At 38.2% G+C, this 13,761-nt stretch overlaps 1 protein-coding gene across 1 annotated transcript in view; it reads left to right on the forward strand.

Annotated features, from left to right (window-relative positions):
* Positions 1 to 13,761, forward strand: part of LOC306840405 (ALK tyrosine kinase receptor-like) — a 345,354-nt gene that overhangs the window by 154,054 nt on the left and 177,539 nt on the right. The window contains 1 exon segment of the mRNA XM_079369664.1: positions 2,087 to 2,254. Coding sequence (XP_079225790.1) covers positions 2,087 to 2,254 — 168 coding nt within the window.

Raw genomic sequence — 13,761 nt, forward strand, 5'->3', positions numbered from 1 at the left:
TCTTGTTCAAACAGTGTTCCAAGTCTCATAATGTATGTTAAATACTGTAGACTGAAATATTTAAGGAGATTAAAGAGATCTCTTTTAATGGTGACTTTTCTTTTCCAATTAAGGCGTTTGTACCTTCACTGTAGCTTTTGCACTGCACCTCAAAAAAAATGGTGCGAACAATGTAGAACACTGTGAAGCTTGTTCACCTCTATTCGTGTCTGAACTTTTGTTGCAACTTTGTGGACCTTGACAGGAATAATATATGCTATATTGTTTGTGTAGCACAGTTTTATAAAATGAAACTCCAATTATGTGTATTAAAGGCTTACAAGCTTGAATGCTAAAATAGATTCAGAATTACTCATTCTATGATTTTTCTATTATTTTAAAGATCCAGTCTACAACTCTGTTAATTCACTATTCATTTTGAATAATACATTATGTAATGGCTATAGAGGGAAAATGGTGTGGAAGACACAGTGGCTTGATAATAAAGGTAATTAAAGAGACTAGTTTCTCTCAAGAACTTATTGTGAGAGGCCATTTGAAATTGGCCAAACCTCCTCAATTGGCTATTTACCAAGGTCAAAGGGTTGTTTTCCATGAGGTCTGTCCACATGGAGGACAGATATTGGCAAGGCTGGAGACACAGAGAGGATGAGTGTGGAGGACAGCAGACCCTTTATTTCTCTCCGAGTACATTTTTAGGGAGGATTTTCAGGCAGTAACACTTGACCTTCATCTGTACCCAGCCAACTTCAAGCAATTTTTAAATCAAAACTGTATTTGTGTAACCACTTTACCCCTGCCAAATAAAAAGGTGCACTGTGCAGCAGGGGAACTGCTACTAAAGCTGTTCTGCTTCATCTGCTTACAGGACACGACATTATGCAAAGGAACGTTTGTAAAGTAAGATGCATTTAATCTTGAAATCACAAGATGTACGACAGAACTGTTTCCTCCTTCTGTATTCTGTCTGCCCTCAACTGATGGTGAAATATGGAGCTCTATACTTGGCAACAGTGTGGAAACTATTTTTATGTTACAGACTGTGAAGAACATTGTGTTCAAAAATCCATTGCCGCAGCCATATTATTTTAATTTGACACCTTTAGTATCGAGCCTCTAATTATTACTATTGTTCATTTATTTTTGCTAAGCAGATTCAGAACGATGTTTAGAAATGTTTTTATTACATTAATATTGTGCTAATGCACTCTGATTTTGGGGCTTTAGAATTCACTTTAGTTTCAGCGTTAATTGCAAAGCTACATAAAAGTTTTCCAGATGTATTCCCACTATTCTACAAATTACTACTTTTTGTCTACTGACCACTCAAAGCACTTTTTTACACCGCAGGTCACACACATTCCTGAACTGATGGCAGCCTGCCTTGTAAAGTGACCATAAGTATGAACCCATCCCAATTTGACAAAACTCACATCATGTTTGCTGTCCAAAAGTAACACCATTTTGAACTAGCATGTTTCAAATCATTTCAGAAATGCTGCGTTTAACATTGATGGCTGAATACAATACTGAAACAAATTTTAACAACAAACATTTCTTGTTTTGTTAGAAAGCAGAGGTGGGGCTTCCACCTTTTTAAAAAAAATGGCTAAAGGAACAGTGAAAATCTCTCAATTGGAGACAATGTGCTCTTCTTATTAAATAAACTGAGACATTTAACACAATTCAAAATCACCTTCTTCTCCTTGCTTTTTGATATTTTACTCCTCGGTTTACTTTTCTGAATTCAAACTTAGAACAGATCTGTGGTATTGAATGTTTTGTTTCTGCTTCCTCAGCACAAATATTAAAACTAGAAGAATTGCAATACTTCATTTATAATTATTTTTTCCTTAAAAAAATGTAAGGATGGGTACTAGTTTTCTGGGTTTGCCATAATCAGCATACTTGAAAAGAAAACAATAAACATAACATAGAAGTGTGACTTCTCCATCTACTTCTCCATCATCTAATTTAAAAACTCGTAATGGTAATGTTTGAAGATTACTGTAAATGCCCATCCTTAAAATAATGCTCCGGACGCCTCAGATGCATCACCTTATGTAAATGACTCTTGTCTTAACAGAACACCGCTGCCCTGGCAGCAACAGCAGAACATGTGAGCAACACCTGGAGGGAACCCCAGAGTTCACATGGAGCATAGTGGCCGCTGGCGATCTGCGGGAGCAGAGAAGCGAGAAAATGGAAAAGAAGGCAGGAAGCCCCCAGGGGTGGGAGGAAGGTAAGAATGAAGGTATCACGTTCCCCTTGTTGCTGGGGAGTTTACTTTTTCATACTTTTCTCATACTAAGATATTCTCTGGCCATGGTGAACTTTCTAATGAATACATCAGCCTTTACTTTTTGAGCACAGGTCTCTTTGAAGTTATTGTCAGCCTTGTCGTGACAATCTTTTTTGGTCAGATGGATCATTGCTTGCCACAAGCCATAAACTGAATTGCATCAATTTAAAAAGCAGCTACTAAGTAATTCTTACTTGGATTAACTTATGGTAGCCTCGAACTTTAATACTCAACGAATGAAGCAGTGGGTTGCTATGTTCGATATTAAGACATCCTTTTTCATAATGTTCTCTTAAGTAAAGAGCTGAAATTAGTTTACTGATCCAGTAGTCTGCAAAATCCTGTATACCTCCACCTTCAGATCTTCCATATCCTCCAGCATCATTCAGTTTTAAACCTCGGAAGATGAGGAAATAGTTTCTGACGACTTATCTCTTGAAGTGATGGTGAAATGGAGGGAGACAGAGGGTCTATTTATTTCCTTAGAATGCTTTTTTTTTCCTATCATGAGCCACAAGTCTGAGAGCAGATGGGTGGAGTGCCGGGTGAAATTGGAAAAGTGAAATGTATTGACTGGTGAGAGAGAAGAGTTAGTGTGAGTGGAGTGGAGAAAAGACGTGTGTGTGTGTGTGTGTGTGTGTGTGTGTGTGTGTGTGTGTGTGTGTGTGTGTGTGTGTGTGTGTGTGTGTGTGTGTGTGTGTGTGTGTGTGTGTGTGTGTGTGTGTGTGTGTGTGTGTGTGTGTGTGTGTGTGTGTGTGTGTGTGTGTGTGTGTGTGTGTGTGTGTGTGTGTGTGTGTGTGTGTGAGAGAGTCTGGTTTGTTGCTAGGATCAGCCGTACTCCTAACATTGTGCGCAGAAACATGTAAAGTTGCATAATCTGCACTGCATGAAATAATGTGATTACATTGCAGTGCAATCAGCTGCAGTGACCAAACTAAGAGACCATGTGCACATTACATAAAGGCACAGCCGCATCACTTCTTTGTTTACTTAAATCTTCAGAAATAGTGTCGGGAACAGTCAGATTTGTTATTATTAATATCTTACAATTGTAAAGAACGTCGGTGGCTCTTTGGATAGAGCTGCGTTATGCATCAGTGAGAAACATCAGTTTGCAGCTGTCTGCTGGGTGAAAGACGGGCAATTATACATATCTTTAATACATCCTTTTCTTTTAATACATGTTTTGGATATGGAATATATCACCTTACACTCTAAGGATTGGGAACTTTTTTTTCCTGATGCAAAATATCTTTTTTTAAATGACATGTTCTCTGCCCAGCTGTTTTTTAAACTGATCATTTGAAAGCTTAATTCCCAAGACAAGTAGGTCTGCAACTATTATTTGACATACACAATTATGATGACTAATAATGAGTCGATGCAGGAATTCAGTGTTGACGTGTGGTATCATTGTTTTTGTTATTGCTAAAATCAAATATCAGCTGGTTAAAACTCATCTGTACTTTAGGTTCATTACAGGAACCTGGGGGCAGTGTCACTCTGTTTACGTTATTTACTGAAATGGGGAAGAAGAAGTTCATGTGAATAATGGCGGAAAGTATGGATGGTCAAAAAAAGACAAACCAGTTCTGCCAAAGTTTGGGAACATTTTGTCAAAAACAAATTGGTGTGAAATGTGTGAAGTCAAACTCTCTTTCCACGGCAGCACTAAAGCAATGCACGAACATCTGAAACACCCTGTAACTGCAGTGTCCTCAAATACCGCGAGTGGGTGAGTGTGCAAGTTACTTGAATAGCTTTTAGATCTTTTGCATTCAATTACTGAGTCCTTTGTGCTTCTGGCACAAGGATGGATTCACTTCTAACATTGGTGCAGTACGTTAATCAGTTGAAAAAACACGTTTGATACTTGCTTGGATACATTTTGATCATTAACGCTATTTAGTTTGCACTTAGCTTTAGTTATCAGTACAATACGTTTATATTAGAGGAGAAACAAACCTTGATGATGTAGCAACTTGATGGGTTAATTTGCTATACTATTAACTTTGTTTTTCCTGTCATTGCATGTGTTCAATCTGAATTTTAAACCTTTACTTAATGGCAATAGCATGCCAAATAATTGTGATTAATGGACTAATCGAAAAAATAATCAATAGATTAGTTGACTAATCGTTGACATAAAAAAGAATAGTTATCATTTTCTCTATGTAAGGACATCCAGTCTTTGAAGCCTTTTCCTTTACTCTTTAACAGGCTCAGTTAATGCCATGCATGTATATATGCAGGAAAAAAAGAAAACAAAGCTGATCATGATTGAAAGTAGGTGACGCAGAGTACAAAGGAAATATATGTGCATAATCATGTTCAGGCCCTCAGTTAGCCACAATGCAGTTGGCGTGTTTTGAATAATTGAGCTGGGCGAGCTGTCTCCATGCATTTCACTGGGGCTTGCAATTTAAGAGATGGAAATAAGAGATGAATACTTAATAGCTGTGATCTGTGGAATTGCTAGAGCTGTTTGTGTCTTTAGTATCTAATTCATCTGCTGGAAGATGCTCAACTTCTAATCCTGTAAACAGTGTTTCTTTGATGAAGAAGAGCTAGATGTTAGTGATCTGTAAATTGTGCAAAAGCTACGAAGAATCTTACCTCTCAAGTATGAGTTCAGCGACTATGATCACAAACTGATGTTCATCTATAGCAACCACTTTGTTGTAAATAGTGATTCCTGCAAATTTACAATTAATGCCCTCTATAGTAAGATTAAGCTATAGCATTAGCATTTCTGTAACTAAGTGTTCCTTTTGTGTTGCTCTCCATCAATGTTTTTTTTTGTCCTGTTTCCTGCTGATCACAAACCCTTTGGCTGTGAAACTGGTCTCTCAAAGTGTGGCTTTAATGCACACATTGTCCATCATTATCATGATGTCCTGGGCCATCCGTGCCATGTGAGAGAAGTACAATATGAGCCCTGCTCCTCCCTGAAGGAAGATATGTGCAGGCGTTTAGCCACATTAGTTTCCTGTGTAAAATTAAGTAATGATAAGAGTCTATGGAAATGGCGCCCCTGGCAAGATAATTAGCATAAGTAGCAATGCCTAACATTTAGACCAAGAAAATCCATGGTGGTAATCATGGATTGGTTTGACATATTCGCACCCTTTTGTTTAAAGAGGGCATAGTGTGCTATTTTTTTCCACAGCAACAAGCTAACAGGTGGTGAAACACTGCAGTGACCTCAGAGGTGTGAGGGATATACATCAACTCAATTAATCTATTTAAAAACTATCTAAGGGCCAAATGCGTCATCTGTGACAATAATCGAGTTGATTGGAAATGTGTCACCTCTGTCAAGTTTAATCTGAAGAGATTTTGTGTTGGGCACATGGGGAAGAAACCAAACAAAGACAGAGACAAAGAAAATTATCGGATTGCATTTGGTCTCTCATACTCCCTTTTTGTGCTCAGCGGGTCATCTCAATTCCATGTCTGCAGCCAAAGACAGTGTGAATATGATTACACATTGATTTCTCGCTTTCACACAGAACAGAGAGGCGAGAGCTGCAGCTCATAGCTGACTGGCAGGAGGAGATATCCAGTAGGACGCTGTTTGCAGGAGCTGTTGATTTGTTTGTTTATAATGGAGTAACCCTGGGGCTGTCTGTCATCTGCCAGCTTCCAGAGTCATCTGGATTTTGTTAGGTAGACTGAGCATTAAAGCATGCAACATAAGAAAAATACACACTACTACACAAAATGCAGAAGAAGCTCTGGATTACTAGAGCTAATGTTCTTATCCTACAGGGTGTTAATGTTAGGAGTGAAGGGAGATTCTGTCGGCGTAGATCTCATTCTTTGCATTTAAAGGAGTTTTCGTACTGACTGTGGTGGAGTTTGTAGGAGAGGGGTATCTGAAGTGAACGTATTTCAAACAAAATGTATCGTATAATAAACAGTACTTAAAACTATTTCCAAATTAATGTCAAAGCTCAAGTGTTTTGTCTGACAAAATGTCTTCAAAGACATGTTACTACTGTTAAATTCAATTCAATTCAAAATAATTCATTCAAGTATGTATTGATTTGTTAAACAGTGTGTGTACAATATAGAACTACCCTGGAAGTAAAGAGTCAGCAGCAATCACTTTGACAGAATGGACTAAGCTTTCTTGTTGAACAATTGCAGTTCTTTCACCATCCTTGTTGACCTATCTGCCTATTTACCTATCAGAATTAAAGGAGGTTGGTTAATATATTATTCATGGTATAAGCAGAAAATTATGTTTCACTTATAAAATTCAGAAATTTGATACATTTGTCAAATTAAGAAGATGTACTGGGGCTCATGGCCGTGTTATTTTTAGGGTGTTGATATGAAATTTAGAGGTGCTGAAGCAGCCATAACACGTCTAAAATTGCTTACAATAACGTGAAATGAAAGTCAGAACGATTGGATTTTGCATATATTCTTGCAACTTTTTTCTTTGTACATCACCATGGTAACTGATCATAATGCCTGTTTACTTTTTGTAGTACAGCCTTCTGTCTGACTCTCTGTCTCTTTGTTTCTTGTGATGCCTTGAAGGTGCTGTCTGTCTGCCGTCTATTGTTTCCCTGAATCTGTGTGAAAGAAACAATGCTCTTTGCTTTGGATCCGATTTATTTTGTCATTTAATTTCACTTTTACACCTTCGCCCTGGTGACAGCTGAGGCCAGAGGCATCCATCTGTTATCTTGTGAATGAAGATATCTAGAAAGCGCATTTCCCTTTTGTTAATGACTGTGTTGAAGCCTCTTGTTTAATAAAGGCGTACTGATGCTATTATTTCATATTTGGAGGAGTGTATGTATACTCTAAATATGATTTTACCTTTTATCTCAGCCTGAGTTATAAGTATGAATGAAACACTCGGATGTGACTGATAAAAGGAGAAATTCTAAACTAAGCTGCTGATTCAACCTAACTTAAGCATACTTCTTCTCATGCTTATTAGTTAATTAGGTGTTAACTCTTTAAGTTCTGAAATCTGCTGAATCTTCAGCACTGAAGATAAACTGCCTGGCCAAAATAAATTTGATCCACCTTTAGCTTTGATTACAGCACACATTTGCTGCGGTATTGTTTTCACATTGTGGGTGTGGAAATTATCTTACTTTCCCTTTTAAACATAGCCCTGAGATTTTCAGTTGTTTTTTCTACAGTTTAATTTCAACAAATATTCACGATCATCAAGATTTTTTTCCAACCACATTTGTTACTCAAAGATGATGCTTTCAGTGTTTAATAATGCATTGAACAGTTCTAAAGCCAATTTTAGTGGTTTCACTTTGATGTTTTCTCTGCTTGTTGCATGCCAATACGTTGACCCTTCTGAAACAGATTAACATCTTTCCCATGACCACATGGATGTTTAATTCAACATTGTTGTTTAACAAATGAGAAGCTACTCACTCCATCAGTTAGGGTTAAACAACTTGTTGCCGAGTGAAACATAATCATACATGCAGTAATTATCCAATGAGAGGCTCTTACCTATTTACTTCATTAAATCCAGGTGGTAACCTTTTTTTGGCCAGCAAGTGTGCATTGCCATTACATGGCAGAAGAAAACCTGCAACTTTTGTGCCACGGGCTGCATTCAGTTAGTTTTGTTTTTGGCAAACCTGGATAGCAGGATGATTTGCAGTCATCACTTGATTGTTGAATATATATCCATCTAAGTAGTAGCACAATTGTTTTAACACAGTCTGTATCTGCTCTGTGAAGAGGGGGGGAACGAAGCATCTGCCACAGCACCACCAACTTGCCTTTTGCTATGCAGTGAGGCCTTCTGGGAGTAACTTACAGAGTCTTTTAATAAGGAAGTCAATCATTGCACGTGATTTGTCAAGAAGACACACTGCACAGTGCATTCTAATATACAGTACGAGGAAAACCAATCTCAATGATCAGATTTAAAATAAAAAGATGACAGACAACTTGTGATAACACAGTAGCTTCATATGCATTGCACTCACACTGCAGGTGGACAGATCAACTCTCCACACAGACCAGTGGGCCATTTAAGGGCCTTTTTTCTTCATCCAGAGCCCTTCTTATCGGAGTAAATAATTATGAGCAATTATTTTGAAGATAGGCAATTGGTTCTAATAAATTGTTTTGGACCTGGTACATAATAGCCCTGGCATTTTAAGAAATACTGTTTGTCGGGACATTAACAGGACACAAAAGATAGCTTCCTCTGTTGAAACAGACTTGGCCTGCCAGAGCTGACTGTGAAACAGAAAACAGAAAAAAAGTTATTGATAAATACTTCAGAGCTGGGACATTTTGTTAAACAAGAATGAAGCAAAGGCCTTAAGCCTTAAGTATTCATATAACATATGTACATACCGCTCACACTAAATAATACATTTTCGTTCTTGGAAAACAGATGGAAAATAAACAATTCCATCTTCAACACCTTTAAACTTTGTGTTTGATTTTAAGGCAGCAGACATTGTGTATGACTAACAGGAAAGTTTCAGCTAGTTGAACACACAAAAAGAAGAAATGGCCATGACAAACAGGAGGAAGCCTAAACTGTGTACCGTAAATTCCGTACTATTGAGCGCACCTGGATATAAGCCGCACCGGCTAAAAATAAGTAAATAAATGTATTTGTACATATATAAGCCGCACTTGATTATAAGCCGCAGGTGTCCACGCTATAACAAGAGCTATTTACACAGACGTAGGCTACCGGTAACATCCGCAAATACTGTAGCGTCCGTACGGACGTTAAAGGACGACGAGAGCGTTCAAATAATAACTTTTAATAACCCGATCACTGTCGGCCGTGACCACGCCGTTTACAGCAGAGAACAACACATAACTTGCCGTAACAATCCAACTCTCTCCCCCAGCGTTCTCTCATACAGCCACTCAACACGTTCTCGCTGGTGCATTTACTGACTCTCCACATAATCGGAATTATGAAGACATTATCAACTACTGACTTTACAACATGAACCGTTACAATACGAAGCCTAGCCGACGGTGTCTGTAACACGGCTGATGAAAAAGATGACCGTAATATATTTCACAAGAAAAAGTGCATCCATTCACTGCCTCAGAATGACTTCATTACTCACTTCCTCAGTCTCTGTTGTCGCTGTCAGTGTCATCTTAACGTGCAGCAGCTCTGTTAGCTTCTTTGACAGCCAGGTCGATCGCCTTTAACTTGAAAGCTGCATCATATGTATTTCTCCGTGTGTTTTCCATGATGAGGGTGCGTGCATGAAGCGCAAAATGACTGATATTAAGATCCGACGTGACGAAGTCAAATGTTTTTGCGGCAGAAGCTCATTGTCCCCCATAAAAATCCATGCATTAGCCGCACCGGAGTAGAAGCCGCAGTGCTCGAAGTGTGAGAAAAAAGTAGCGCCTTATAGTCCGGAATTTACGGTAATTGAAAAGTGACTACTTGGCCAACATTTCCTCCTTGATTTTTATTTTGTTTTGCTTTGATTCCCTAGGTTTTGTGGGAAGACAACAATTTTGTTTTCTCCTTAGTTCATGGAAAAAAATATTCTTGAACAAAGCATGATCAAAATGCGCTCAACAAAATCTACAGAAGAAGCTGGAATCAGATGCATCACAAGGATTTATTGTCATCCATGTAGCAAAAACGTCCGACAAATCCAGAGTTTGTCCTACTGCAGAAAGGAATGTTATCCAGCACTTCTTCTATTTACAACATAACTGCTCCTATTTTTTATGATTGGAGGACTCGAAGGCACAATCTTTATTTTATTTTACCAAACATGAAGTATGCCATGCCAATGTTGTCCTAACCGTCATGACTAACCTGAGCACTTGAGTCTCTCTCTTTCTTAGCCAGTTTTCTAGCTCAGGTTATTCAGTGCTCACAGCTTTTTTTCTTACCTTACATTGTGCATCTGTCTTCTTGGCCCTTCCCACACCCACAAGAAGGAAAGACCTCCTAGTGGCCGGCTGATTTCCTGCATATGAATTTTTATTACGCTTATACATTCTTTAACACAATCCTATTACATGGATAATTATATTTCCAGTTTTGGTCTTTGAAGAACGTGTTATCTGGATTATCATGTTTCAGTATAATTCTTTGACACAGTGTTTATCATAGTTTCAATCATAGAACATATTATTCAACTTGTTATGTTTTTGTAATAGCATTTGTGAAGAACAAGGACGTGTTCTAACATTGTAGCCTTAACAAGGAGATGATGCCTCTTGTATACAGTACTGCAGCAGTGTGTTGAAATGCATTTTGTAGAACTTTAGTTTTGTCTTCTCTTTAGACACTGCATTTGTCTAAGGAGGGGTCAGCACTGATTAGCATGCCAACAAGGGAGCAACAGAGCTGGTGTTAAAGGTTAAGGGCTATTTAACCAGACACGCCAGTCGTCTAACAACATGCCTCACTAAATCTTGTTTGGGCCACAGGCTCTGCTGCACTGACCCCTGTGGGTGAAATGTTTTGGTTTCTAACATGCTGACCAACAATGCAGTAATGCAGGTGTGGTTGGACCATACTCTATATTATGTCACTGATCAACTTGTGGACAAACATTTCAACGCCTATATGTTGTGGTGGCTGCCAGTATCTATAATTTCTGAGCCTGAAGTGACTATATTTGGATGGTGGAAAAGCTCGGCTACACATTTATCCTCGATTGTGTTGTTGCAATGGTTGCAGCTTGTCAGTTGGAAAAGTAGCCATGTCCCAAACCATTTACTTCATTGTTAATTTTAATCTTGATCCTAAAACAAACATTATTCTGTCATGAAGAATATTTAAAACTAGTGGTTGAAATCTTTGACTTATAAGAAAACATGCCTATTTAAGACACTTGTGTGCAGGCTTCACTTTTCTAACCAAAATGTGTACTGTTTAATTTGAAACTGTGGTTTGATAACCTTTAAGACAACACATTTTTGTTGTTGGTTCATTTGAGGGAGAGAGTCTCGAACATTAGTAGCACCAGCTGGTTGATTGATGACACACCTGGTTTAGTGCCCGCCTTTATCTCTGTATTTGTTTTGTGTAACACTCGTGAGTGAGTGATACTCACGTACGAGTGACTATCATTAATAATAATTTTCTGATGTTTGCACTGTGAGAAGGAGAATGTATTTTTGACCATGTCATGTCTTAACTAAAGGGTCTATTTTTGAATGTATCTCCTGTGGACGTTTTTTGTGGCTTTCGGCACAATGTTAAAATGCTAAATTTAAATAAATAAAATACTGATGTATAGTTAGAGCTTTGAGCTATAGCTGCAATCTTTGTGGGATATCAAAGCAGCAACATCTGGTGTTGACAAATAAAAACCTGTGGTCTGTGTCCTCTAGCTCCAAAATGTTAAAAATCCCCATTCATCCCCATAATAAAATGTACCTTTTTACAGCAGAAATACATTTTTATTACCTGTTACAAACCCCAGGGTCTGAATTTTAGTGTATATCTGTTTTGATGATGTTAGGGGTAGGAGTTATGCATACATTTGCATAATTAAGGGAGTTGTTCAGCTGACTGACAGGGGCACATTGTAGCTGTTTGCCTAAACTCCACCACTTGTCTTCAGGATTGATCAAAGTTGAGGTTGAGATAGCATTTTTATTATTTGAATCATCCCTGTTCTTAAAATCATGTGGACCAATAGATGGAATCACTGAGACCATGTTCTTGGTCTTAAAAGTGTATGATAGCACCCAGTCACAAACAATTTTCTGCACCTCGTTCAGACATAGCACAACTGATGGCAGGTTGTGTCTGAAGTTGGATTCCAAGACTCCCTCCAGTCCTTTTCTTTTCAACCTTAATTTTTCAGAACCATCACCCCACTGGATTCTTCACTGCTAATGAGCTGATATAGATTAGCCAAGGCTGCCTTCTCTTTTCATCAATGAATGAACCATCAGGGCTTTTCTGAGCCTTGGGGTTACTGCATCCTGGAGACCCAAGAGGCAGCTTTTAATGCTCCTACAATTATTGGAGTCGTGGCTCCTTCATGCTATCTGCATGCCCTCAGTCTTCGCTGTCAAGTATGACATCAGAGGACTAAACAATCGTTGTAACATCAATAATCCAGCAAATGGTCCACCTTCGACCCTCCTTCCGTAATGAACTGCCATGCACTAAACAAACAAGGTCAACAGGGTGTGTCAGTGCTACATTGAGCCATCACTTACAACTAGCTGTGCTGTTAGAATAATAAATCACTACCTTGGTTTTCTAAAGTTAATGCAACTTAATAATCGTCGACTGTTATATCATCAAAATTAACTTATGACCTCTCCCTGGTTTGAGAAGATAAGCAAGCCTCATTGGAAGCTGAAGGCTGCAGACTCTTTGAGTAATTGGTTAAATTACTGCTGTGAAACACTGAGAGCTACGGAAAATACGCTATTTTATGCCAAACCTTCATGTCTCATTATATGACCTCGGATAGATCTTGGGTTGACTTCACAACAGAGACTGACACTCCCAGAGCAAACTATCTCTGTGGATTAGTGTTACCCATGAGAGCCATAGTGACAGTGTCTCACTCTCTCGTGTTTAATGAACTACAGTTAAAAACAAATAGAACAGAAGGAAGCAATTAAAGGTACACCGTACCTTTAACAGACGGGGAAAAAAAACTAATTATCTCGACTTCATTCGTAGGCAATTAGGATACAGTCTGTGTATCTCATTAGTATTCCTGTGCTACAATGTTGACATCTCTCCCAAAGCATGTTTATGGTGTGTATGTGTGTGTTCTCTTTTAATACTGTACCTTCAATTGTCATACTTGCCCTTAGGGAAGGTCCATGTAATTATGGTGACCCATGCCCTGATCCGAGTACACTTGACTCCAAAGTCTGGTTCATTTGACCAGTGTGAACACAAATTTACCGTACTCAGGCAACGTGCCAGAGTACACTTGAAGAGGATGTCTCGGTTATGGTTCATGTGTACTTGGTACGGTCGGCAGTAGATGTGAACACAAATGTGCTCAAACAAGGAAGTTATACTCTACTACATGACATAGTTCAAAACAGTCCCTGTCTCTTTAAAACAAGTTGTATCCACTCTTTTAGATTTCTCACCATTTGAAAACACTGTAAATAAAGCTGAGAATTCCTTTGTTTCTCTCTTTATTAATTATTAAGTTGACACATTGATGAAACATTGCTGCACAGATGTGACAATAAAATGATGAAACTTTTTTTATTGCAGCAACTGTTTTAGAATTTCACGTTAGGGAAAATTATAAAGTAAATGTGCAATCAAAAATACAAAGATTAACAAGATAGTCAGTAATTTAATCTGAAATATAATTACACAAGAATATAATTTTGTCTGGAAATTGATCATTTATACATTGAAATTGTGTTGTAACACTGGCAAGAGTACAACTTGATCAGATTTTTCATTTCAAGTATGGAAATAAAATAAATCCCGTTTGTTAGATAAAAAGCTT

This window comes from Symphodus melops (assembly GCF_947650265.1).
Source record: "Symphodus melops genome assembly, chromosome: 19".
In the NCBI taxonomy this organism is placed as follows: domain Eukaryota; kingdom Metazoa; phylum Chordata; class Actinopteri; order Labriformes; family Labridae; genus Symphodus; species Symphodus melops.